The 27,084-nt window shown below is 60.6% G+C and overlaps 2 protein-coding genes and 1 non-coding gene across 4 annotated transcripts; all 3 read right to left on the bottom strand.

Moving 5' to 3' along the window:
* Positions 1-504: 504 nt before the first annotated feature.
* On the bottom strand, positions 505-13,971 carry CPNE7 (copine 7). Its single transcript, XM_021705057.1, has 15 exons — positions 13,819-13,971; positions 11,664-11,846; positions 9,165-9,239; positions 8,924-8,998; positions 8,206-8,289; positions 7,731-7,820; positions 7,522-7,620; positions 7,081-7,167; positions 6,673-6,732; positions 5,703-5,836; positions 4,843-4,897; positions 4,299-4,350; positions 4,099-4,232; positions 1,237-1,473; positions 505-693 (listed from the first exon to the last, which is right to left on the bottom strand). Exons 1-15 carry the CDS (start codon positions 13,969-13,971, stop codon positions 505-507), a joined length of 1,707 nt encoding a protein of 568 aa, XP_021560732.1.
* An 11,018-nt stretch (positions 13,972-24,989) lies between these two features.
* Positions 24,990-27,058, bottom strand: RPL13 (ribosomal protein L13). 2 transcript variants are annotated; one of them, XM_021702322.1, is made up of 6 exons: positions 26,996-27,058; positions 26,716-26,836; positions 26,488-26,629; positions 26,126-26,299; positions 25,689-25,745; positions 24,990-25,169 (listed from the first exon to the last, which is right to left on the bottom strand). In XM_021702322.1, the coding sequence occupies exons 2-6, from the start codon at positions 26,817-26,819 to the stop codon at positions 25,011-25,013; spliced, it is 636 nt and encodes a 211-aa protein (XP_021557997.1). In that variant the 5' UTR covers positions 26,820-26,836; positions 26,996-27,058; the 3' UTR covers positions 24,990-25,010. The 2 variants fall into 2 exon arrangements, with proteins under 2 accessions (XP_021557997.1, XP_044778023.1); XM_044922088.1 differs by having other exon boundaries at positions 26,716-27,056.
* LOC123323306 lies at positions 26,354-26,433 on the bottom strand. The gene has a single exon (XR_006539320.1). It is a non-coding gene; the product is annotated as a small nucleolar RNA MBII-202 (small nucleolar RNA).
* Positions 27,059-27,084: the final 26 nt, after the last annotated feature.

Genomic DNA, 27,084 nt, shown 5'->3' with positions numbered 1-27,084 from the left:
AGGACAGGATGACACTTTATTATGCTCAGCCCCCACCTGCAGACCCCATAAACCTGGGTGCGGAGGTGGGAGTGAGCAGTGAGCAGGGAGGAAGGCAGGGAGCAAAGAGGAATCTTGACTGTGGATCAGGGGTCTGGGGGCATCTTGGGGTTTTCTCCACAACTGGAAGGCAGCCTGCGGGCCCCTCCTCAGTGAAGATCGGGTGCAAAGCAGAAATCCCCAATCCCTAAACTTCCCTTCATCTGGGGCTGAGCTGCCAGGCCTCCTGCTCTCTCAGGAGTCCGTGCCCCCCACCATTCTACACCGGCCTGGCGGAGGCAGGGCCAGGCATGGGGGGCTACCACCAGCACCCCCACACCTTCAGCTCCTGTTTCAGGGATCCCCAGGCCTGGATTTGTTCATCCTTCAGCCTTGGGGGTCCCGGAGGGCTGGCCTAGGCAGCAGGCTCACAGGACGACAGGGGCGGGCCGGGTGGGCACAGGAGGGCTCTGGAAGGCGGGGGGCCTAAGGGACCTCGAGGGTGCTGGAGACAGAGACTGGCCGCACTCCCGGCTGCCCGGCCCTCTCGGGGGGGCCGGCCTCTCGGGCGTGGGTGCTGTCGCCTCTCGGGGGCAGCTCCTTGTAGCTGTAGTACTCCACCAGCTGCCTGGGCACCTCGGCCAGCACGCACTTGGCCAGCGCTGCCGGGGACGCCTTCAGAGCGGGGACAGCGTGGTTACAGCTGGGGGCCTCCCGACCCTCTGGCCACCCAGCTGATCACACCCCAGCCTCATCCTCTGGCGCTGTGGCCCCCACCCTCTAGTAGAGGGTGTCCCGCAGCTGACCAGTAAGTCTCCTGGCGGCCAGGGGAGCCTTGGTACGGGATGTAGAACCGAGGATACGAGGCTGCAGTGGCCCACTGCTGAATGGGGCTCCAGCCTGAATGGCACCTGCACCCACGTGGCCCCGCCCCTCCCCCAGGCACACAGGGCAGGTGTGAGGCAGGAAGGAGGTGGGCGCCCCCCCAAAAAGCCCTGTGAGTGTCCACCGGTCGTGAATTTCCTTCCTGTGTCTCACAAAGGGTCTGAAAGTGCCTGGGGAGCCCACTGTGCTGCCTTCTCTCCTGTGTGTAGGTTCGATATTTTCAAAATAGGAAGGTTTCTAGGTGCTTGAGAGCAGTTCAAGTCCTGCTCCTCCCTGGGAGCCTGGGGGGGGGGCCCTGGGGCGCCCCCCCCCCCCCCCCCCGCATGCACTCACGCTCTTGAGCTCCCGGAAGGGCACGAACTGCACAATGTCTCGGAGAGCTGGCTCGCCCCGCGGGGAGCGCAGGATGCCGTCGTCCCTGTCCAGGGTCTGCATATCCGTGAAGTCGGCGTTGCCCACCCCCACGATGATGATGGACATGGGCAGGTGGGAGGCACGCACGATGGCCTCCCGTGTTTCAGCCATGTCGGTCACCACACCATCGGTCAGGACCAGCAGAATGTAGTATTGCTGGGGACACAGGGAAAGAGTGGGCACGGGTCCTCCACCCCTTCCTCAGGCCCTCGGGGGTTGTCTGGGGACCCTTGAGGGCCGCTTCTACCCCCCAGGCAACCGCAAGTCCCGCAAGCAGCTCCCCTCCCCCAGACAGCCTGGGAGCCACTGCGGGCATCCTGAGCTGAGGGTGTTCAGGCTTTTCTGAAATTGTTGCTAAAGTGTAGTTCATCACAACCACAAGACATCATGAGCTCATTTACTGTGGCTGGATGCGTCCGCCCATCTCCCAACCCATCGTACAGATGGAGAGGCTGAGGCTGGTGGAGCCTGGGTCCGAACCCACGTCTGAGGCCCGAGAAGGAGGGTCCTGTGGGCTGCCAGTGGACAGGGCCTCCCACACCCTAAAGGGACCCTGGGATCCAAGGAACAATTTAGAGAGGACACCCTCTGGCCCAGCCTGGCCAGGTGCTCAGCACATCAGCACAAAGACAGACTGGGACTTGTTTCAAATAAAAGTCCATTTCCCTTGTTATTAAACAAAAAAAACAGGGGTTGTGGCACCTGAGTGGTTCAGTCAGTTAAACATCTAACTCTTGATTTTGGCTCAGGTCATGATCTCAGGGTTGTGAGATCGAGCCCCGCGTCAGGGTCCGTGCTGGGCATGGAGTCTGCTGGAGATTCTCTCTCTCCCTCTGCCCCTCCCCCCCACCACTCTCTCTCTCTCTCTCTCAAAAAACAAAACAAAACAAAACAAACAGGGCAGCTGGCTGGTTCAGGCATGCAACTCTTGATCTCAGGGTCGTGAGTTCAAGCCCCACACTGGGTGTAGAGATTACTTAAAAAATAAAATCTTTAAAAAACAAAACAAACACAAAAATCCCCCAAAACAGAACTACTAAAAATCAGTACTAAAAACCTGGGCAAGAGAAAACATAAAGGAGAGAAAACATAAAGGAGAAAAAAGAAGACCCTAGCCCAGTGGGCACAAACACTGTGACACCACGTGAGGGAAAGACCAATGGGCATCACCAACAGGGTCATCGTTGCCAAGAGGCCCCCTGCCCTCCTCCCCCCAAGAGCCCCAGATCCATGGGAGGACTGACCGTGTGCTGGGCAGTCTGAGGACCCCTGGCTGGACCCAGCTCTGAGCCCCGTGGACATAGCCCCTCCTCAGGAAAGCCCGCATGCCCTCCTCCTGCCCCTAGACTAGGTCTCAAACACCGAGCTCTGTCGCCGTGAGCACGGGGCCTCCCAGCACTGTGTGGGTGACTGTGGTCTGGCCCCAGGAAGCCACGTGTGACTTGGGAGGGAGTGACACCGCTTTCCCTCGGGACGAAAGAGACGGGCAGGGGAAGATCAGGTGCACTGAGAAGCGGGTCCCAGCTTACGCCGAGCGCCTCCCCACCGTATCAACACCACTACTGTTCCACGGGAAGCAATCTAGCAACCCACAGAAGCCCCTGTGAAGTATCTCGGCAGAGATGGAGGCTCTGAGCACCAAGGAGGACAGAGGCAGACATGCGTGCCTCCTGGGGACACTCCCACCACCTCCTGGGAAGTCGAATCAGAAGACAAGAATGTGGTGAATGCCGCCACGGGGCACAGTCAGCAGCCTCGAGACCCGGAGACCCTACAGGACTCCCCCTCCATCAGCAAGGGAAGGCGGAGGACACGTCCACAATCACAGTGGGGCCATTTCACCCCCGTTCTGCCATAGAAGCCACCGGGATGGGACACGAACCATCCAGCGGGACATGTGTGCTACCCAGATGTTTCATATTTAGATACTGGTATTTCAATACGGAGGGAATTACTGTCGTGTTTTAGGTGTGGTCATGGCACTGTGGCTCTCTTTTCTCTCTTCGAGAGGTTTATACTGATATTTACAGACGAAGTTATGTGTCTGGGACTTGCTTCAAAATCATATGGAAAGGGGGAGGGGAGGAGGGGGGAGGGAGGAAACGCGGAAAGAAGTCAGTGACCTCAGGTGAGGGATGGAGCACTCTTCTGCAAATGTGATGTCTTTTACAGAATAAAAAGGTAAAGCAACAGACCAGCAGTGCACACAGCAGCACAAACAGATCTACAAACATGTTGAAAAAGGAAGTCAGGGGCACCTGGGTGTCTCAGTCGGGGAAGCGTCTGCCTTCCACTCAGGTCACGGTCCCAGGGTCCTGGGATCGAGTCCTGAATCGGGCTCCTTGCTCAGTGGGGAGCCTGCTTCTCCCTCTGACCCCCCCCCACACTCATGCTCTCTCTCTCTCATAAATAAACAAAATCTAAAAAAAAAGAAAAAAAAGAAAAAGTAAAGCAGAATGCAACTTTCAGCACAATATTATTTGTGAAAAATAAAAAGACACACAAACAAAATAATATGCGCACGGCAGAACAACAAACAGCCTGTTGGGAAGGGACTGGGCAAATCAGCCTGCAGGGGGTGTGACCCCGCCAGGTGAGAGTTATACCTGTGCCTCTAGGGGGGCTTTGGGGCCCCCCTGCATCCCCCAGTACCCCCAGGCCTGCGCCTCCCTGACCGCCATGCCCCCCTCACACACTGCGGCCCATACCTGGCCCCCTAGCGGCACGCACCACCTTCTCATGCACCCCGGCCCCACCTTGCCACCTGCCCCAGGTACCTACGGAGGCCTCCCCAGTGTGTTCCTCGGCCGCGGCCATGCGGGCCACCTTGGAAATGATGGGGGCCACGTTGGTGGGACCGTAGAGCTGGACCCTGGGCAGGCAGTTCTGGTAGGCCTCCACCACACCCTGGATTCCTGTGGGGGAAGGAGGGTGAGCCCGGCCCGGGGGCACCCCCACCCAGGCCTGCCTCAGGCCCCTACCTTCACACTCATCGTCCTCAGGGTTGAAGTTGATGGCAAAGTCATGGGACACCTGGGTGGGCACAGAGGGACAGTCAGCTGGGCTACCCCTCCAGGACCCCCAGCCCCCACCTCCCGGGAGAGGTAGGTTTGCAGCCCCTGGGGCCCCCACGTGGACAGAGCCTCATGGAGGGAGTCACCTGGGAGAGAGGGCAGGCGGACTAGTCCTTCAGCCCCTGCAGCCAGGGGGTCTGAGATGCTTTAAACCAATAAATCCCTCCCACCACCATGTTCTTCAGCTATTTGCTACTGGAAGTTTCCAGACTCATTCCCCTTCTCCTGACACGGACACAGTTTTCTTCAGTTCCCCCAGAGGGTCACTGGAGCTAGGTGACCAAGGTCAGCCTCTCTGGTTGGAAGTGCAGGGAGGCTGCGTTCCCACCAGCGAGAGGCCCCCGCTGAGGGGTCCCAGGACCCAGGACGGCCTCTGCTGGGGACAAGCAGCCTGGCCCCAGAGGCCCCAGCAGATGCAGGGGGTGGGGTCCCGGTCCCCAGGCTCTCCTACCTCATACTTGGGAGGGATTCGGGCTCCAAACCCCAAAGCAGAAAACCTCTTGTCACTGGAAGAGAGGCGGCCCCATCACACAGGGGTCCCTGATTTCCCTGGGGGTGGGTGTGCTTTGGGGAGATGTCCACCAGAACCAGGACAGCCGGGCTCTATTCCACCCCTGTGTGACCAGGCCCAGGCTGACACTTTCTTGGGTGCCCAGCCCTGCTCTGAACCACACGGGGGAAACTGAGGCACTGAGCAGTGAGGAAGACACCCAGACTCCAGGCAGGGGCAGAGACAACTCCTCCAACTCTGGGACCACAACCTGACCCTGGGAAGCGTCGGCCTCCTGTCTTTGGGACCTCAGCTCTCTGCTCCTCACCCCCTGACAGAGGGGTCTACCCCTCCGTGGCCACAGTTTACTGGTCTATAAATTGGGCCACCCCCCATGTTTGTGCGAAGGGTGAAGGGGCCATGTGAGTGGGGGCCAGCCCCACCTCAGGGGGCTGGGCTGCCCATGCGGATCAGCCACGCAGGGACATCTGGGGCTGGCCCGTGGAGTAAGCCCCACCCACCGTGGCCCCGGACACTGCCAGCCTTCCTTGGGCCAGTGGATACAGCCATCATGCCCACCCCTGGGCCCAAACCTGAGCTGGAGCCAGGGAGGCAGGGAGGCAGGGAGGCCAGGGAGGCAGGGAGGCTGGGGGCAGGGAGGCAGGGAGGCTGGGGAGGCGGGGAGGCAGGGAGGCAGGGAGGCCGGCAGGGAGGCTGGGGAGGCAGGGAGGCTGGGGGCAGGGAGGCTGGGGAGGCGGGGAGGCAGGGAGGCAGGGAGGCCGGGGGCAGGAAGGCAAGGAGGCCGGGGGCAGAGGCTGCACCTGTCATAGTCCTGGCAGATCTCCCCCACGGCCACCAGAGCCTGCAGGTACTCGTTGGGCTGGAAGGGGTTGATATAGTGCAGAGAGCAGCTGTTCCGGGGGTCACCATTGGAGGCCGTGAAGTCGATGGCCACCTGCAGAGATCCCGGCTCATGAGCTGGGGGCCCCTCTCCCACCCGGGCTGGACTAGGCACACAGAACCCCCATTTGAGAGGTAAGGGAATAAGCTGTGGGGAGCTGCTTGGCAAGGGGTGCAAACTAGCGCAGTCCCCAGGGCCATCTGAGGGCCCAGCTCTGTGCTGGGGTGGGGGCCGAGGGCAACGAGCGCTGACCAGCACTGACCAGCACAACCGGATGGAGCCTGCATCCTCAGGAAGGAACAAGCCCCTCCCTCTCCTGGTGCCACCAGCCTGTCACTGGGCCTGGGGCGGGGCCGTGGGAAGGGACCCAAGGCCAAGACTCGCCTCAGCTGCCACCCTGCCTGGGCAGGGTCTGAGAGTTCAAGCTTGCCGCCCCTGCCGGGACACTTCCCTCAGGCCCCTCCTGCTGCTGCTCAGGGGACAGACAGGAGCCCATGCATCCTTGAAAGAGCAACAAGGCAACACACGGGCTCTCCAGCTCCAGGCCAAGCCCCGGCTCCAGACCAGGCCACGGCAGCTCGGTCTTGGGGCTTCTGGTGTTGTCCCTGGTGGTGAGAAGTGTCACTCTGTTCTCTCCTCGTCTTTCTGTCACTGCTTCTGTTGAAGCTGAGTCCTGGCTCCATCCCTTCCGGATGGGGGACCCTCTATGCACAGGAAGAGCCCAGAGCTGGGCAGGGGGTGTGTGGACCCTGCAGACCCCGCAGAGGGGCCTGACTACACACATGTATGCACCTCGGCCCCCGCCGTCCGGGTGGGGAAGCTGCCCAGGCTCTGCGGGGGTGGAGGGGCTCCACGGGGTTGGCTGGGGAGCGGGGGTCCCGGGCGCTCACCGTGAAGTGGATCTGACAGCCACCCATGATGTAGTCCAGGAACGAGTGAACCCTGTAGAACTTCCAGGCAGGGGCGTCGGCAGGGCCCACCCAGGATGCCCCATGCCCAGACACGGAGGCTGGAGCCCCGGGGACCTGCCCTCCCCCAGGGGAGCTGCCTGGAGCGGCCTGACCCCCAGCTGCCCCCCCACTTCCCTTCTCTGACCCCTCCTCCCCTCCATTCCTTCCACTTCGCTCCCCCAAGGACTAGGGAGCTCCGGGGCTCTGGGATTAGGGGCCTTTGAGGGTCCATCTGACAATGGGGAGACTCGCAGGGAGGGGCGTGCCCCTGCCCCGTTGGCTCTCTGCAGAGTTTAGGTGGGAGCCAGCCCCCAGCCCACTGTGGGTGAGGCAGGCGTCGCAGCTCACCTTCAGGTCTGCCAGGATGACCACCCCAGAGTTCTTGTAATGACGCTTCTTCTGCTTGTATTTGGCATTCACGCAGTCCCACTGGGCCTGGGGGACAGGGATAGGCAGAGACCCCCCACCCCCCGAGTGCCAGTGCCCAACACCCACCCCAAGGGAGCAGGGAGGCCTCAAAACCCCAGCCCTGAACAGCATTTTTCCAACTGTAACGAGGCAACTGATGTCCCTGGTCTGGCCACCTGGCAGCGTGGTCATCAGTCTTCTCTGGGTTTTACCAGTAATAACAGTTTCTGGAAGTTTCTGGAGCCGGCCGGGCTCAGCGCCAGCGCTCTACCTACCTCCTGTGGCTCCTTCCAGAGAACCCTGTGCAGATGGGTCAGAACCCAGCGTTCACCCACTTTCCACCCTGTTTTTAGGTGGGGGGGAGGGAGGGGCCCAGCTCACCTGGTCCTCCCCGAAAGCTTTCTGCATCTCCTCAAAGGTGGTGGAGAATTCCCCGATGAAGTCGTGCTTTCCGCGGGAGTCATAATCCCAGATGAGGCACTGGGGAGCCCAGGCCCCCTCAGCCCGCTGCCCCTGTGGGACCCCACCTCGAGGTCTCCATCCCCCTGCAGCAGGCTCCCCTCACCCGCCCCTGGCCCGTCCTGCCCCACCTTCAGAGGCCGTGTCTCCTCACAGCTGCACAGATTGCTCAGGGACACCTTGAAAGGCTCCCACACGGGGCTGAGGTTGTTCTTCACCACCTGGGGGCGGGGGGCGGGAGGGGGCTGGTTCGGGTTCCTCCGGGAGCCACCTCTAGAACTTCCGCCACATTCCCAGGCCACCTGGAACCCTGTTCTTTAAATAGCCTCTTTTTCTTACTCAGATTAATTTATCTCAAAAGGAGACGATGTCTCAGTGCTCTAACTGAAATGCCATTTCACCTGCAGGCAGGGACGACAAAACACAGTTGTGGGTTCTAGCGGCAGACGCGCCTGGCCTGGCCGCCTGGTCGGCCGGCTCCCTGTTGAAGGAGATGGGCGCTAGGAGGACGCGGGGGAGTGACGGGGCGGGCTCCTTTCCCTGTCCTCTCATTCCTGTCCCCAGAGCACTGCAACGGACGTCAGGTGCTAGGCAGGGAGCCCTCACCTCTGTCCGGTACACCAGCTGCTCGCTCTGATCATCATTGACCCGGTAGAGCTCCAGGAAGGGGTCCGACTTGCTGAAGAGGTCCTGGAGGAGGGCAGAGGCTGTGCTTACCGGCCCCACTCTGTGGCTTCCCCGCAGTGCTGTTTACCCCCACGGAGCCTCCATCCCCTTAGCTATGAAATGAGGGTGAGGGCCTCTCGGAGGGACCCTAGGCTGCCCTCCCCTCTAGAGCCTTCCCTGGCTCCCCAGCACCCTTCCTGTGACTCTCCGGCCATGTCTGCATACGCTCGGCTAGCCCCAGCTGCTGGCCCCCTCCTCCTCCCCAGGCTCCCATCTGCCTGGCCAGTGGGGCAGCAGGACACACCCTCCAGCAGGTCCGACCCCTGCTCTGTGTGCTCCCACCCCATGTGAGAGCCGACAGAACCTGGCTCAGAGCAATCCCTCCACTGTCTGGATGGCAGCCTCCCTGAGCACGTGTCCCCATGGTTAAATGGGGCCACGAGCATGAACAGAGGTTTTGGGAAGGGGCCCAGCGCCCAGAAGAACACAGCCAAGAGCCAGTGACTGACACGGGGACAGGAGCAGCCTCCTGGCGGCCCCACAGGGCTCCAAGCGCCTCTCACTCAACACAGCGCTCGTTCCCTGGAAGGCTCTGACGGGGAGGGCAGCACTGGGGGTGGGCTGTCCTCGTGGCCCCATGCGGGCGCCCACCACGCACCTTGTCATCCAGCTTCCGGGCCCTGAAGGAGAGCTCCACGTAGCCATTGTTCCCGGAGATGTCCTCAGCGATCACCTGGGAGGGGAAGCCACGGCTCTGAGCTCTGCAGGCCGGGCCCAGGGGAGGCACCAGGACCCCCCCCCCCCCAAGGCAGCCTTGGGCCTCGCCCCTCAGAGCTGCGTTGAGGAAGGGGTGGGGTCTGCCGGGTGCAGGGGCTGGGCGGGAAGGCGGGCAGCCTCACCGTGATGGTGGACTTGCCGGCGTTCCTGCCGAACTTGAGCAGCAGAGCGCGGGTCATCTTCTTCTGCGCGACGATCTGGAAGTCAGAACAGTCAGGGAGGGGTCAGCTCCTGTCCCCTGGGGACCCTGCCCTCAGTCCCCCTGGGCAGCCTGGCTCTGCCAATCCTACGACCCAGGGCCCCACAGCCTCGGGGCCCGGCAATGACCAACCCACCAACCCGCTCTGGAGACGCTCGGCCACCTGATGGACATCCCTCTGTGCGGCTGTGGACGAGGGGCCCTCTCGTCCATGTGTCGGGAGAGGAGGAAGCAGAAACAGCACCCCACACGCCAGATGGATTGCACACCCAGCCCCACCCAGCCCCGATTCCTCAGCGGCCTGGCCCCGGCCCCCAGGCAGCAAGGTGCTTCAAGCCCCCCTGGCCGGCATGAGGCCGAGGGGGTTCCTGGGCGCTACCCTGGACCCCCAGGCTGCCCTGAAGGTGGCAGAGGGCTTGAGAGCAAGAACGGAGACACCAAGCCGCTCTCCACCCTCCTGTGCGTCCATGCAGACCATGCTGCCCCACGGACATCCTTGGTGCTGCGCCCTCCCTGTGGGCTCCTCCCCGCTCCTGCCCACCTGGGCCTCCCCCTCACCTGGCCCTGCGCAGATGCTTCCCTCATTTGGCTACAAACCCCTAACTGGGGCCTGTGAGTTGACCCAGGGAAGCTGTGTGCAGCACTCGGGTGGGTGGGCGCCCTGGTCTGTAGACGGGTTCAGTGAGGACAGCCCCTCACAGCTACCAAAGGCTCCATGACGCTGTAGGGCCCCACCCATTGCTGGCCAACCAAGACCAAGCTGTCGCCATGGTGACGGTGACCCAGATGCTCATTAGCACTTACCTAGCCTCACCGTCCACCAGCTCCTGGAGCTGGGGTGACTACGGCACAGTGAGCTGAGTCCGCTCAGATACTCCCAACCTACACACCCACGCGGCGCTGCCTAGCTGACAGCTCCCGAGCCCCTGGGACGGTTCGCTGCACGTGGGGAGGTCAACACAGGCTAAGGGGTGCCGGGGGGGGGCCATGTCCCGAGCCTCCCCAGGTGCTCCCACTCGTAGGCTCCACTGCTGGGGCTAGCTCGTTTGTGAACCGGTTCAGGTGGATAAGCATTCTTCTCTCGGTCCCCCAACTACCCCCTGAGATGGCTGAGGCTTGGAGGTTCGGGCAGAGGTCAGTGACTTGCTCCAGGTCCTGGGACTGGGATTCGCAGCCGGTGTTGGGACCTCGAGCTCCGCCTGCAGCTGCCCTGATGGCCGTGTGGGCCTGGCGAGTCAGCTGAGAGCGGGCCGTGTCAGCCTAGACATGCGTGCGCCCACACCTGTTCCTGTGTGTGTCCAAGCATGCATCTGTACCCTCACCCGTGGACCTGTGCCCGTGTGTACATGTATGTCCGTGCATACATGTCAACACCTGTGTGTCCACGCATGTGTCTGCGGTGTGCACTATTCTCTCCCATGCTCGAGACGAGCAGGGGGGAAGCCACCCGGGGGGATCCTGCTCTGCTGCCGTGCCCCTCCTTAATCTCAGTGCTGTCATCTGTAAAGTGGGGTCGGCAGAGGGATCCACCCTAAACCAGCTCCGAACCAGACAGCAATGGGGATGAGTCACGCAGACAGCACGTTGGGTAAAAGAAACCGGACACAAATGAGAACACATTGTGTGATTCGTGAACAGGAAATTCTAGAGCAGGCAAAGCTAGCAGGAGTTGGCTGGAGAGGAGGGGTCAGTGGGGGTGATGAAGTGTCCTGTGTGAGCCGGGCGATGGTCAGGTATACGGCACCTAAACTCATGAGCATCGACCCTTAAGGTCTGCGCATACTGCTGTGCGTAAATTATACGTCAGTGACCAAGAAGCACCTCCCCTCACCAGTCGAGAAGGAAGTACCCTAACCCTTCCTGCGCTGCTAAGGGAAGAGCTACTGGACCAGACATCATCCGAGGACCGCAAACAGTGTCCCTCCGGTGACCGCAGCCTCGGAGGGCTGGTCCGTCTGCCGCAGGGAGAAACAAGGACACTTATGTGCCGATGTGGAAGGGCTCTCTCATGTCATGACAGTGAAAAGAGCAAGTTGCAGAACGGTGTATGGAGTTTGTGTTGTTAAAATACATACACGGAGAGAAAAATATACACTCACAGCCTCATGTGAGAGCACAGAGCCCGGGGACAGGCAAGAGGTAGACGTTCCACGCCATGCCTTTCACGCTTTCCAAATGTCGAATTAGAGGAATGCATCACCCAGTTCAAAATTACATACTTTTAAAGCTAACTAATGAAGAATTTTTAAGAGAAGTCACTATGGAGAGAGGCAGAGCGGGACGCTCGTCCCAGAAGGAGCTCTGAGGTACCACAGTTGGCGTCCAATCAGGCTGTCCCCACATCACCACCGCCTCCCACCAGCGTTGGCCCAGGGGCGCCTCCCCACCTGGACCTCTCCTCCCGAGGGGACGGGGTGCCCACCTGCCCCAAGGTGCACTCCATGCCTCCAAGGAAGTCATCGTCCTGACAGCCAAGACTGCTGGGTCCGTGCGTGTCATAGACCTCAAAGCGCAGCTTCTGTACCTCCTCAAAGTAGTAGTCGAGCGTGAAGACCTTGGAGAACACGGGGTGCAGGCTGCTCCTGACCACCTCAGTTCTGTCCACCTGCAAGCAGCCCAGGCTGAGAAGACCCCGCAGGAGAGCCGCGTCTACCCAGGCACTCCCCGGGTCCTGGGCCCCCGGCTCTAGCCCGCAGAGTCCCCTCACCTGCCCTCACGTGCTCCTGGAGGACTTGTGTCCAGGCCAGGCCCTGGGAAGACCCCCCCCGCCCCCGCCCCAGCCAACCCGCACTCCATTCCTCAGGATTTCAGCTGCTGCGCGGCTGCCAGGGGCCCCAGGCACCTCCCTCCCTGAAAGAAAGGCCCCAGCCCTGGCCAGCCACAGGCCGCAGCTTCTCCGCAGCTTCTCATATCCTGCCCACCACAGCCCACTCTATCCCCATCACAGTTGGGGAAACTGAGGCTTGGAGAGGGAAAGGATCCTGTGCAAAAGCAGTCCAAGTCAGGAACACAGTTGGGTCAGAATCCTGGGCTGCGCAAACCCACAGTGGAGATCTCTCCCCAGCTGGGCAGGCAGGGAGACTGGGGCAGGGGGTACAGATCCCCCTGGGTTCAGCTCTCTCCTCCAGCTTAGGCACCCCTACACCCCTAAAGCACAATCCAGCCTGGGGAGGTAGGTTTGCCACCCTCCAGGGTACACAAACTCCCGCACCCTCAGACAGAGGGTCTGTGTGGGCCACCCGCCCCCCTCAGGGACAACTGCACCCATGCTCGGGCCAAGTGAGCCCTCCTCACAGATCTTCCCAATGTCCCCAGCACCACAAAGACACTGGGCTGCAGTGGCCCCTTCGCCTCCTAGGCCAATGACCCGCAGAAGCCTGGCGGTCAAGAGATGACAACAAACAGCACAAGGTCACACCGCATGGGGGAGCAGAGCTGGTCTGTGGAAGCTGGCCACTGGAGCCTCCAGGACTCTGTGCCCCTCACAGGTCGGGGCCCAGCCTGTCTGCCTCCCCCACGCAGGCCCCCAGCGGTGAACACCAGGGTCTCCCCCTCACCCACCCTCTCCCACTGCCCCACCGCCCCGCCCAGGCCCCCCTGCACTGTCACCAGTCAGGGGGCGTGCTGGAGCCTGGGGAGGGATCCCTCAATTCCACTGGGCTTCAACCCCCAACCTCGCCTGCCCATGCCCGGCGTTTCTCCACCTTTCCAGGTGAAGCACACATCTCACAGGGGACAGTGACCGAGAGAGTGCTTTGCACAATGCAGAGCTATCGCCGCGACTGGCCCACGGGGAGGGCTGGGCCGGGGCTGACAAGGGGCAGCCAGCTGCCCAGGCACCCCAGCGACCCCCCAGGCCCGAGAGTATCAAAGGGAGAAACAGGTCCGTGGAGTGTACAAACCAGACCTCAGCTGTCCCAACCTGGCCACAAGTGCTGGGCTGACCCGGTCACCCCAGGGTTTCTGGAGACTCACGGTAGAGTCTGCCACAAGAGGAGAGCAGGCGACAGGCTGGGAGCCCCCCAGGTGGGTCAGAGACCCAATCTCTAGCTCACCAATGCCTCAGCCTCAGTCAGCCGTGCCCCCCAACCCCGCAGCCCTGCCTGGCCCTCCCTGCTCCCCCCTCGGGGATCCGAGGTCTGGGTGCCTCTGCCTGATGGATGAGGACCTGGCAGAGCGGTGGCCCCCCAGGCCGGGGGGGACCCGTGAGCCCAGGCCAACCCTGCATCCCCCATTGGGCACACCACTCTCTCCCGCACCCCCCACTCTCTTCTGTGCCCCTTAGTCAAGCCCCCTGCCGGCACGCTCAAGCCGGGGTGCCTCACTCCGGCACCTAAAGCCCCACGTGGGACCCTGGTCGCACCCCCCACGCTGGTGCTCCCTCTCTCTACCTGGGGCTCCTCTCTGTGGCCTCCAGTCCGGCACCCCCCAACTCGTGGGCGCGGATTCTCTCGACCTGGTAACCCCAGCCCTGACCCTGCCCTGCACGCTGCCCACCTCGGTCTCGTGCCCCCGGCCCCAGGCCCCCGGTCCCCACTCAGCACCTGCACCGGGGTCGCGCCCGCCCCAGCGCCTACCTGCACCCACTGGCTCTGGGACCGCAGCCGCAGCACCACGCTGGGGTCGGACTTGGTGAGCGGGTCGCGGTCCAGCAGGTGCCGGCAGCTGAGACGCAGCTCCACCTTGGAGGCGCGGGGCGCCGCCGCCCGGCGCTCCGAGCCCGCGCTCATGCTCCCGGCGCCGGCGCTCAGGGACTCGGCTGGGCGCACCGAGGGGCCGCCGCCCAGTCGGCGCCGCCGCCGCCTCGGGAATGATGGCCGGGCCAGGCGTGGCCACGCTTGCCTGCACGCCCGCCGGGCGCGGACACACGTGGCTCCCGCGGCTGCCACCACGCGGGGACTGCAGAAGGGTGGCCGGGGAGGGGCGGCAGAGGAGGGGACAGTGGAAGGGGCGAAGCCTGGGTGGGGGGCGGGCGGAGGAGGGGGAGCCATGGAGGGGCGGGGCGCGGGCAAGGAGTGCTCCGCGGGAGGGGCGAGCCGGCTCTCAGTGCGGCTTCGCCCCTCGCCCCTCGCCCCTCGCCCCTCGCCCCTCGGGGTTGCCGGGTTTGGCAGGGTTCAAATCCGCCCGGGGAAGCCGGGCCGAGAGGTTTGGGGTAGGTCCAGGCAGCGACCTCCCACACTGTGCAGAGCCCCCTGGCCCCCTGGGACAGTGTCCTCCCCGGGCTGCCCCGGGGGGCCTGGGAGTGGGCATCAGAGCTGCCAGGCCCTTTGGCGAGTTGGGGGGGCAGCTGGGCCCCCGGTTTAGCACCAAATCCCCGTGTTCCTCCCTGCTTCTCTTGGACCCCATCTGGAGGGGGCATGTGGTGAAGCAGCACCTGCCAACAAGCATTTCATGGGCACCTAATGTGGGCCAGGCACCCCCACCCCGGGAGGGGTGAACTTGCAGTCCAGGAGCAGGGATAGCCCCTGACTGTCCTGGTGTCAGAGTCTGACCTGGCAGTGCCTGGGGGCCCTGCCACACCTATCCCCGGCAGCCAGATGGGACCGGGCTCCATAGGGGGCCCCAGATTCTCCCCATGCCCTAGACCACCTGCCAGTGGGAGCTGAGCGGAAGAGGAGGTGCTAACAGAGGCAGAAGCCACCTCCCGGCCATTCTCTTTGCCAATGTTTGCCTAAAAATAGGGCACAGACCTGGCCAAAAGCCACAGGGGGAGGGGGACAAGAAGAGGGTTTAAGGGGAAGGGGGCCCAAGGGCCAGGGCTGCAGAGACTGGATCTCTGGTGTGCCGGGGTCTGTGCCCTTGGGCCGACCAGGGTTCAGCCTTGGCCTCCAGGCTGCAGAAGAAGATTCTGGGGTCAGGACAAGTATGCTCGTGGGTCGGGTCAGGCTGCGACAGGTCTTAGTGGCAGCCTCCGCCCGCAGGCCCTGTACGTGGACAGCACCCCTGGTGGTAAGAGGGCGGGATTGCACCCCAGGCGCACCTGGAAGCCCGAGACCCTGAGCCCCGTTTGCAGAAACAAGGAAAATCCTTGCAGCTTGGCTGAGGCAGTTGGACTCCAGCACGTGGGCTCGCTTCCCAGGCACCTGGATAAAGAGGCAAGGGGCAGTGAGACACACAGAGGGATTCGAGGCCACTGGGTGCCCCCTTACTCGGCCTCATCCAGCCTCCGTGTCATTCCTCAGAAGCTGTGGAAACCAGCTGTTAGGGTTAGCTACTCTGTGGAGACCAGCCTGGAGCCCCTCTGGGCCTTCTAGCCCCCGCATCTTTCCCAGCCCCAGCTTCCCAGAGCTGGGGGGTCAGTGTCTAGCCTACCAGCCATGCCTGTGGGCTTGTGGTGGTGAATCTTGGGCTTACAGGCTCCAGGCCTCCCAGATCTAGCTTCTCCAGCACACCTGCCCCAGCTGTGCCCTGGGAGAGGCTCCTTGGCCTCTCTGAACCTCCATGGGGATCAGACTGCGAAATACCGGCAAGGGGCTGGGCTCAGGTGGGCCACCCAGCCCCACGCAGGCAGGCCTCACATCTCCCACAAGGCTCAAGGGGTTCCCTGCCTGGCTCCTTGGTCTGCCAGGCCTCGGGGGGATTTCCACTGAGGACTGGCTCCCCCAGGCTCAACTTCACCTTGACCTCTGCAACCGACACAAATATCTGCCAGACGTGGACGTCTATGGCACCTGCCCGCCCGCCGCGCACGCTCCATGCTGACCGCAGTGGTGTGAAGCCACATGATGCTCACAACAGCCCCATTTCATGCATAAGGAAAGGGACATCCCAAAGTTCAGGAACCTGCCCTGGGGCACGCAGCTGTCCGCATGGGTGCAGTCCTCACACACGCAGCACCTCAGCCACTAAGAGGTGACATTTCCACTACGGGGAGAGAGGAAAGAGAATTCAGAGCTTGGGAGTTCAAGGGTCTGAGGTCCAGAGATTTTAATGGACCCACTGGGTCTCCAGCCACAGACTCACAGGATGTGGCTGCCTCCCCAGGGTGACCCAGGGCCTCGGCCCTAATGGAAAGAAACTGCAGAAGAAAAAGCCAGATTGCTTGTAACCCTGGTCTGTGATTCCCGGGCCAGTGTGGCCTTCCTGAGTCCCCAGAGCCAGGGTCCCCCAAGGGCTCCAGGGACAAGGGAGGGCCGGGAAGGCGGGGGAGGGTGGAGCTCCAGCAGCCAGACTCGGGAACGAGACCCCCGTTCATACATTTTGTTCTTGTTGTCGTACAGCAAGTAAGAGCACATGGTCCTTGGTGAAAACTTACAAAGAGTGTAGGAGCGCGTAGAAATGAAAATTCCAGCACCCAGGCTTAGACAGGACTAACATTTTGATGTGTGTCGCTCCAGCCTTTTTTCCATGCACATCTGTGTTACTTCTCAAATTTCCCTCCGCATGTGAGTCCTTGCCACACCTGGTTCATCAGACGGTCCAGCGTGAGGGCCTGGCCTGCCCCCTGTCACAGCTGGGTCCTTGGGGCCAGGGCTGGGCCTGGCACCCCGCACATGCTCAGGACATATTTGCTGAGTGAGCTCATTGGGCAAACTATTCCTGTTGTGTAACTGGTTTCTTTCTTGTTATTAACAACAGTGTGTGGCCTTCTTCCATGCCACAGACTGAATATTTGTGTCTCTACCCCAAATCCCCGTGTTGAAATCCTAACCCCCAATGCTCTGGAGTGAGGAGGGGGGCCTTCTGAGGACTTAGTGCCCACAGGGCCTTGCGCCTTCCACCCAAGGAGACCACAAGCAGACGAGGCACCTTGACCCTAGGCTTCCAGCCTCCTGGACTGTGAGAAATCCATGTCTGCTGGGTGACTAGTAGCCTGAACAGACTGACATTCTCCCTCAATCCAAGCAGGCCCACAGCAGGGCCCCAGGAGCTTCAGCCCCCCAGGCGCCAAATCAGGCGGCCGCCTGTTGTGTAAATAAAGTTTAACTGGAACAGAGGTTCACATACTGTCCGTGGCTGACCCTGCTCTCAAGAGGAGAGCTCAGTAGCTGTGACAAAGCCTAAATACTTACTAGCTGTTCCTTTAAGAAAATGTTTGCCAAGCCCTGGTCGGCCGCATCAGTGTGATGTCACCCTGCTCCCAATGCCTCACCCCTGCACCTGGCTAACCCAGCTCCCGCCAGCCCAGTTCACCGGAGGGACCAGCTGATCGAAACAACCATTCCTAATGTGTTTGACTCACTCCCATTTGGCCCTTTTGATGCTTCCAAGTCGTGGATTTTTAGAGCAACAAGGAAGCATCCTCGCTTCGGACGACCAGCGTTTCAAGCCCCAGTGGTCTCTACCAGCCAATTCCGCGTCCCTCCCTGGGCTCCCGGGCCCTCACCCCCACAGCACTGGCCTCGAGCACATTCCAGAACCACTCAGCACCTCTGTCTCCCAACCTGGAAAGTGGGGCGAGAGCGGAGTCACCCCCCAGGCGGCATGTGAGTGTGGGACTGAGAGGTGGGGAGAGGCGGCCTGCCACACCCCTCCACCCTGGTCCTGCTCCTCATGCGGCAAGCCAGGAGGTTGTTTGGGAAGGTGTGTGGACACTGTAGAAACTGTAACACAGGGGTGCAGCGGGCAAACCAACAGGACTTTCAGAAAGGGAGCAAGGCTCGTGTCTGGCTGGGTGCTTCTTTTTATAAGCTGGTTGCAAACCTACCCTCTTCTTTGTTTCTTCCTCCCAAGAAATGCTATTTTATCTCAGAACATCTGAAACCTTCTCGATCGGATTGTTTTCCTACAGGATTTGGCATTGATCTTACTTTAGAAATCAGACCACCGCACCCAGAAGGGCCACCGTGGCTGGGACAACACAGGCCTGTGGTCCCGGCTGGGCCTCGGACTCGTGGCCACCTGTCATCACAGTGTCACAGAGCTGGGACTAAGGCGGGTCTCACCTCACCCCACAAACCTGCCTACACCACACACAGATCACACATGCACACACAGACACTAACATGATGTGGGCGCAGAGGCAGACATCCCTGAACACAAACACGGTCAGACAGGAGCCCTGACAAGACTCCTCCAAGGGAGCGGTGTCCCTTATCTTGGTGCCTTCCCACATTCAGTCCCTGGTTGCCGTCCCCTCCTGCCCTGAGTCCCCGCCACGCAGGTGATGTCATCTGTGTTATCAACGACAAGACCATGGCTCAGAGAGGGTGATGCCTTGCCTGAGGTCACACAGCAGGGACAGAGCTAGGATTCTACTTGGACCCTGTGACTCCTCTCAGAACGCAGTGCTCAAGCCTTTCTTGGCCCATCCTGGCCCCCCAGTTGTGTCTCAGGGGCTTTGCTGTTCCCCACCCCTGAAAAGTCACAGCCAACCGTGAAGGCACAGAGCACTTGGCCAGCTGAGCCCCTTTGCCATCAGCTGAGTCCTCAGAGCCCCGGTGAGCCAGACAAAGCGGCCAGGACCTCTGCCCAGGGCCACAGTCCAGATGCTGTCCACAACCAGCTGTCCCTCTCCTGGGTCAGGGAGAGGTGCTCGGGGCTGGGCCTGGGGACCCCAGAAGCCTGCTTTGTCAGGGCAGGTGATCTGGGGGGTAGGGAGGAGGTTGGGAGAGAGAGAACCCACAAGGAGCCACGGCGACCTAATGTCTGTACCCTAACCTCGGCCTGATGCTCGCTTCTGCTCTCTTCAAGTAGAAGCCGCTGGGCCCAACGCACAGGCACGCGGGGGCATTGGACCAGGGCGTGGACGCCAGCTGGCAGGGCCCGCGGGGCCGGAGCAGGAGCAGGGCAACCATGAGGACGTAGCTGTCTGCAGGGTCCCGGGGGGTGGCAGCGTGTGGGTCAGGGCGGCAGGCAGGAGCAGGGTCCACAGCGCTGGCGTCTCCAACAGATGGACGTCCTGCTCTTCTTCCTGCCTGACTCATCGGGGGGCTTTTGATGATATTCTCGGTGCCAGCAGCCTGGATGGAGCTTTGACACCGCCGCCATATCCTGTGCCTTTCATCACTGACCCAGTTTTGCCTTGTGCTCCCCAGAAAGCATCCCCCTTCCCAGGCAGGAGCTAACCAGCTGCTATGCTGCATTCCATCTAGCCCCCAGCACCCTGGACCCGGGGGTCCCCCTGCCACTGTGGAAACAGGTGGGAAAAGGAGGGCACCCGGCTAGGGCCCCGCAGCTGGGGCGGGGGAGCCAGGTCTAACACACCTCTTCGCCCTGCCCCACGCGGCCCCCCGGCAGCAACCCCCAGACCTCAGTGTTCTGGAGGCGCAGCCCTGAGAGGGTGGACGCAGAAGTGGGGGCCACACTCGGAGCCTTTCCTGGGGGGTGGGGCTGGAGAAGACTCTGGAAGGCCAGTCCTCTCTTCCTGTGCCGATGGCCCTTCTCCAGGCCCCAGGCCACCAGACAGTCCTCCTGTGGCCTGGCCACAGGTAGCTGGTCCTCGCGGGCAGCCCCGGGCCCTGCACGGCTGCCCCGGTCAGCCCCGGTCAGCCCTTCCCCATGCCCAGGCCTTCGAATCCGCTGTGTTCCAGTTCCAGGTCCCCGTTTACCTGTGAGGAGGGGTCATTCAGCTCCATCCTGAGGGCACCCCCAGGGCCTAGCACACAGTAGGTGCTCAATGTGTATTCTCTATCCCGTCCCAGGACCACATGGGGAGAAAGAGGAGCTGCGGGCCCCTGCTGGCAGGGGAATCTGAGCCTGCCCCTTCTTTTCGATTTTATTTATTTGAGAGAGAGCAGCGGCACGCCAAGCAGGGAGCCCGATGTGGGACTCGATCCCAGGACCCCAGGATCATGACCTGAGCCGAAGGCAGACTCTTCACCGACTGGGCCACCCAGGCGCCCCGTTATTGTCATTATTGATGTCCCCTCCCGCAACCTGTGAGGCAGATATGTGCCCAGGACACTACAGTGAGGGGAGAGGGGGCCCGCTAGAGCCTGTGTCTGGAGACCCTTCAGAATGAAAACCCTGGGAAGGCAAGGATGGATATAGTTTCTTCTGCCGTTTCCTGCTTGCCCTGCAGCCTGGGACCAGCCTGGCACACAGTAGGTGCTGAATAAATACTTGAATGAATGTCTCTTCTCCCCTCACCTGTTGTCCTTACTGAACTCCTTCCACACCACTTTCTACTTTCCCAGGCCCACCCGCCCATCTTTCTGCCCCATCATCGGGCTCTGCTTACTTTTTGGGGCCCAGTACCAGCCCCCTCCTGTGGTTCCTAGTGCTCGGTTGGCACTTGGTGCTTGTTGAAGGGGAGTCCCCCGGATGGTCAGTGCCCGGCCGGCCCAGAGCCACACCTGATTCAGCAAGCTTGGTACGTCTGGTCTTGTTCTAAGCAACAGAGCACCGATTCTGGCTGAGGGAGCCACAAAGGACCAAACACTGGGAAACCCCTCGAATTGGTGGGGGTGACGCCCAGGCCCATGTTAAGGATGTTGAGGCTGCATGCATCACCAGGGATGAGACCCAGCCTGGGACAGGGGACAGGGAGCTTGGTCACGTGGCCAGGGTGCTGCGAGGAGGTGGGGCAGGGGGTACAGTGCCTCCAGCTCCTACAAAAGAGGCGAGTTCTGCTTCTCACAAGACTCAGAAACAAACTCCCAACGTGAATTCTGACGCCGAAGGAGCCAGAGAGAATAACCCATGTCCACTACAGAGGCTGAGCTGTGGTCTTCCTACTACACCACACTGTCTCCTAAACGACAGCACCCCATCCCCTCTCCAGCCCAGACCCTCAGGGTACAAGCAAGACTCAGGGAGTCTCAGTTGGTAGAGCATCTGACTCTTGATCGCAAGGTCATGAGTTCGAGCCCCATGCTGGGTCTAGAGATTACTTAAAAAAAAAAAAAAAAAAAAGATACAAGCAAGCCTCAAAAGGAAAAGAATAAACCGGAAAAAAATCTGCCAACATATGACAGAAGGCAAATTTCCTTAATATGCAAAGAGCTTCTACAATTCAAGAAAATGACAGCCATCATAACAGAAAAATGGACAAAGGATGTGACAGACAAACCACACAAAAAAAGACAATTTGCCAGCAAATATGAAAAGAGAGGCTCAGCTTCACAAACAAATAAAAAATACAAGTTAAAACAGCAGCATTCCAGGGGCGCTGGGCGGCTCAGTCAGCTAAGCGTCTGCCTTCAGCTCGGGTCATGATCTCAGGACCCCAGGATGGAGCCCTGCTTCGGGCTCCCTGATCGGCACTGGGTCTGCTTCTCCCTCTGCCTCTGCTCCCCCCCCCCCCCCCCCCCACTGCCCATGTCCTCTCTCAAATAAAATAAAAATCTTAAAAACAAGAACAGCGGCGTTCCAGTGTTCCCCACCCACAGAGGACTGTTTAAACCAAATGTCACCCATCCCTTCACGGGGTCCCTGTAGACATGGGAGAGAAGTGAGGGAGACCCGGGTGGGCAGGCACAATACGGTACAACACACAGTGGGATTCCGTGTGCTTTTATTATTTAGGTCATCTCTACACCCCACGTGGGGCTTGAACCCACGACCCCGATATCAAGAGTCACATACTCTTCTGACTGAACCATCCAGGTGCCCCATTTTTCATAAAAACAAAAGCCTCCCCAACAAAACCAAACCAAACCAAAAACTAAAGGCCCAGATGTTTTGTTTCTTCCTTGAAGATTTGTTTACTCATTTTAGAGAGCAAGAGCACAAGCGGAAGGGGCAGAAGGAGAGGGAGAGAATCCCAAGCCTGATGTGGGGGCTCGGTCTCACGACCCTGAGATCATGACCTGAGCCAAAATGCATCATCAACAGTCCCGCCCAGGGGCCCCAAGGCCCAGGTGTTTATACGAGAACATAACTTCACATAAACCACTGTGGGCAGATGCACAAGTCGTATGCACAAGTCATTCTAAGGGCTTGGAGGGTGGAGGTAGAAAAGGGACACTTTTTATGCTTTTCTCTCCTGTACTTTTTTTTGTTTTTAACAAAGAGCATGCTTTTCTTCTATAACTTAAAAAAAGAAAAAATAAATAAGTGAACACCCAGAAACCATAAAAGAAAACATGGGTACAACTACCTACAAATGAATAAATGAACATGTGAGACACGAGAAAAGAAGTAAAGAGCCCTTAGCCCTTTGCAGGCACTCATACCCCCTTCTACTCTGGCTCAAACGGAGTGGAGTCAAGTGGGAAAAAGGCTAAGTAATCTAAAACAACTTAAGTTTTCCTCTAAATCACAACAGTTTCAAGCAAGTGGAAATTAGTGTTAAAAAAATTTTAATTCTTCCTTTTAAAAATACCACAATTGTAGATATTTTAACAAAGCAACTATAGGATAGAGATTCAAGATGCAACTCATCCTGGGAAGGTGGCACCCACCGTGTATCTTCTCTCCAGAGTAAAAAATACCATACAGTAACTTTAAGATAATGAAAAAAGGAGAAAGACAGCTTGGGAAGATTACAGAAAAACCCTAATGTCACATTAGAAAGAAGAAAAATAATAAATTAAGAGAAAATATTTGCAACTCCTATGAGAGCAAGGCTGATCTGAAAATAGGCAAAGAGGTGAACGTGCCCCGTGGGCCATCTTGTGGGCGGCTCCAGCCTGCACACCCCCACTAGCAACACCCCTGCACCCACTTTGGGAATCTGACCCCAAAATGCACCTGCAACCCACAGATGACCCTCCGGACCCCCACCCACTTCTCCGAGGGGCGATGGCCACATAAGGAGCCCACGCCTGCTGATGGATTTCCACCCAGGGGCAGAAAGGGTTAAAGGAAACAGTGCCTCCACTTGGGTTGGTTTTCGAATTAACCACACACACAGGTGAAGGCCAACCACAGCTGGGTTCCCTGCTCAGGGGCATCTCAGGGGAGGCCTTGGTTGGTGGAATTCAGTTCCTCACCCAGAGAGGACAGAGGCCCTGTTTTCTCGTTGCTTTGTGGCTCCCCAGCGGCTGCTCCCTCAAGGCTGGCCCCGCCAGACACACGGTGGGGTCAGGAGCCCCCTCCCGGGCACAGTTCTGCCCACACTCAAGGAGAAATCCTCCAGGTAGCAGAATCCTGCTACCCCAGGGCCAGGGGATGGCCCTTGGATGAAGGACCCTCTCACCCTGGCGGTGGCGAGCGCTGCCTTGGAGCAGACACAGACACAGAAGGAGCAGTCTTCCAGCCCCTGTTCAACCCCTGCATCCCTACCAAGTGTGAGTTCACGCTCAGTCTGTCTCCCCAGTTACAAGGTCTTGGTCACGACCCAGGGCTTCACCAGGGCACCAGCATAATTTGGGGTTTGGACGCTGGTCAGCAGCACCTCACAGGGAGACTTCCTCAGCCTCAGGGCTGGCTGGGCTGGGGCTCACTGCTTCTCTGACGGCGCCACAGCTCGGACCAGCTGAGCTCCCCACCCACAATCACGTCCCATACCATACTCCCATAAGGGTCCCTGGTTCAGTCCCAGCTGACACAAACATCTACCAACCTGCCAAGAGCACTCTGGACTGTAGGGAGGTGTTATTCCTCACAGCCTGAGGTCAGGGAGTCTAGGGTGGATCCAGCGGTTGGGCCCTGGCACCTTCCAAAGCCTCCTTGAACCTCCTGTCGGTTCACGGGCCCCAGGTACACAGGATGAAGCTTACTTCCTGCCCGGCTTCACCAGATGGCACATCTAACTTACCAAACACCCATGGGACTGAGCTGAGGGATGGAGCGGGACTCGGAGAAGCGGCCTAGTCAAGGTGACCCAGCAGAGCTGCCACCACCACTGGACAAGGTGAGAAGTGTTGATGGCCCAGTGGACAGGGTCCTACAGCCCGGGCCCCTCCCCAAGACTTTCTCCAGCATACTCACCAGCAGGTGCCTGGCCTGTTCCAGGCGCTTCTTGCATCCGGGAAGGCCCTTCACTCTGGTGGCACAACGCCAGAAGGGGACGTGAATGTTTCTCCCCCTCACCCCCAAGCCTAGAGCACAGGAGCCCCTGCCCTGCACTGACCTGGAGGCCTGGGCTCCCCAACCTGCGAAGACCACAGCCAGGGATCTGGCACCAGGAAGAGCCACCGGCCACAGGGAAGGTTGAGCCTGCAGCCACCGGGCCACCCAGAGGCAGCCCCACCTCATTCCCTCTGCCTGGGATTGTGAGGGACGCAGCGAGGGCTCCTGGTCCCTCCACAACTTCCAAATGCAGAAAAGGGGCATGGAAATCAGTACCCCATAAGCACCACTTCAGATGTGAAAAAAATAAATAACCCTCCAAATCATCTGTTTAGATGAAAACCTACCAGGGATTTCATTCCCAACAGGAACCGGTCGGTGCAGGACACCAGCGGCGTTGGGACATCCACACCTTACGGCCCCCATAACGGATCCTCACAGCAGGCCCTGCCAGGGCCCCATCTCAGCATCTCACTTGCAGAAACCACGCAGTGGTTTCAAAGGAACAGGGGTGCTGCACTGCCACATGGGGCCCAGCCTCCAGCCTTCTTCGGGCGTAGGCACTTGGGCTGCCCCGGCCATCTAGCTGCCACACAGGCACAGTAGCCTGAAAACGGGTTCTGGGCAGCCCAACCCCAGCCGTCCACACCAGAGCCTGCATGCGTAAGTACAGACGGGCCCAGGAGGATCTGGCCCCAAATCCCAAATGCTCAATTGCAAACTACCCTGGTAACAATTACTCTCTGCAACACCTCCACCAGAAAGGTACTCGAGTTATTCAGTCAACAGTCCTAAGGCATAGAGAGTAAAATGCTGCCCTGCAAATATGCCGTCCCTCCGGCCAGGTCGCAGGTCCCCCAAGTTCTTGCCCCCAACCCGAGGAGACCAGATCACACGGACACCACAGGTATCATGAGTTGTTAACTGCACTTTATTTTTTCTTTTCAACGTCCTGTTCTGCAGCTTCCTTGGCCCTTTTGGCCCGGATGCCAAACAGCCGGGCATTGGCACGGGCCATGCGAAGACTGGCGAACGCCTTGAAGCTCTTCTCCTCCTCTGTGAGGACTCTGGCTTTCTCCTTCTTGTAGACCTGGACCGGGGCACAGGGGGCGTCAAACCCTTGCCTAGGACCTAATGTCAGCAGAACGCTTGCAGGAGGAGGTGACAGGCTAGGTCTGCCTGCCCACTGCTGCAAGGCCACACTGAGGCCACTAAGGACAGAGTAGAATGACATGACCTGGAACGTCACCCCAGGCACACGGTAGGAGCAACCACCTCAGGTGTGTGCAGTCCTGGGCCCACCTCTCCTGCCAGAAGACCCTCAAGGGCCCAGTCATTTGTGGGATCACCAACGACGTGTCCAGGGAGTGACCTGGCCTTTCCAAATGGTGAGAAGCGTGTGTCTGTGACAAGCGAGTCCCCAAAGATGAGGGCAAGGCCCTCCCTCAAGGACCCCAGCTGCTAAGAATGCAGGATAACGTTCCCCCCTGAGTCAAGGCATTCCTTTTCACAAACCTGTAAAACTTTCCAGAGACCCCGGCTGCCACCCTTCAACTCAAGCCCCACCCCAGAGCATTCACCGGTTGATCCTCCAGACACCCCCACTTACGTTCCGTATGGGCATGACTGGTCCCGTCAGCTGGGTAGCCAACTTGAGTTCTTCCGCCTGTTTGAAGGAAGTCACGCGGGCTCAGACCGCACGCCCAAGGGCTGCGAGCTTACAGCCCCCCCTTCTTGCCGATGTCCCTGCGCCGTCAGCTGACCGCAGGAGCACAGGCCAGACCCGCCACGTGTGAACCCCGATGCAGGCTGCCGGCGTGTGGGGCCACGCAGCACGCCAACTCCTAGGAAGCAGCGCAGCGCTCTGTGAAGCGCTTTAGGAAACGCACGCTCTCAGGTTCACATCTAGAAACCTAGCTTGCAGCCGAACAGCCTCCGTCCGACGCCACTAGGACACGGGATTCTGGGGGCCGCCGCCGCCTCCTCCGCGCCCCGTGCGCCCCGTGCGTGTGGGGGGCAGGCCCGCCAGGACCCCGGCGCACTCACAGAGCTGTCGCCCTTCTTGGGCGCCGACGGCTTCCTGGGGAAGAGGATGAGCTTGGAGCGGTACTCCTTCAGCCGCTGCACGTTGGCCTGCAGAGACTCCGTGGACTTGTTCCGCCGCCTCGGGTCCACCGAGATCCCGATGGTCCGGGCCACCTTCTTGTGGATGCCGGCCACCTGCCCCGACAGACACGGATGAAGCCCCCGGGCTCCCCGCGGCGCCGCGCGGCCGCCGGGCGCGCGGCCGTCAGACGGAAAAGGGTTCAGCGTACTTTCATCACGGAGTACAGCGATTCCGGAGACTGTCATCACGGACTGCGAGCCCCCGAGCCCCGAGCCCCCCGCGCGGCTGCGCCCTCACTCACCCGCAGCTCCTCCAGGCTGAAGCCCCTGCCGGCTCGCACTCTGGTGTGGTACCTCACCGTGGGGCAGCGCACGATGGGCCGGATGGGCCCGGACGCGGGGCGCGGGGCGATGCGGCGGGCCTTGGCCTGCCGGGCCTTGCGTCTGCGCACAGAGCGGCCGGCTCGCTCAGCCCGCCCCGTCCACGCCGCCCCGCGGGGCCCGCCCCTAACGCCCGCACCGCGGCTCACCTGCGGATCTTCCGCGCCGGCTGGTTGAACCACGTGGCCACGCGCCGCTGCCAGTCCTTGTGGAAGTGGGGCTTCAGGATCATGCCATTGCGGCTGGGCGCCATGGCCGCCGCCTACGGGCCTGGGAGCGCGGGGAGCGAGTCAGGGCCCGGGCCACGGCCCTCTCCCGTCTGCGGCGCGGGCCCGGAGCCCCTCTGTGGCCGCGCCCGGAGCAGCCCTACGCCGATGGCAGCGGATGCGGCCCGATGCCGCCGCCGGCGCCCGGATCCCGCACACTCACCTCCTCCGAAGGAGAACGGCCAGCGGAAAAGAACGGGCGCCGCAAAGCACCCTGGGATGGTACTGGGCTCAGCCAATCAAAAGCGCCGA

The sequence above is a fragment of the Neomonachus schauinslandi genome, chromosome 16, assembly GCF_002201575.2.
Source record: "Neomonachus schauinslandi chromosome 16, ASM220157v2, whole genome shotgun sequence".
Taxonomy (NCBI): Eukaryota; Metazoa; Chordata; class Mammalia; order Carnivora; family Phocidae; genus Neomonachus; species Neomonachus schauinslandi.
This window is presented reverse-complemented; position numbering and strand designations above follow the sequence as displayed.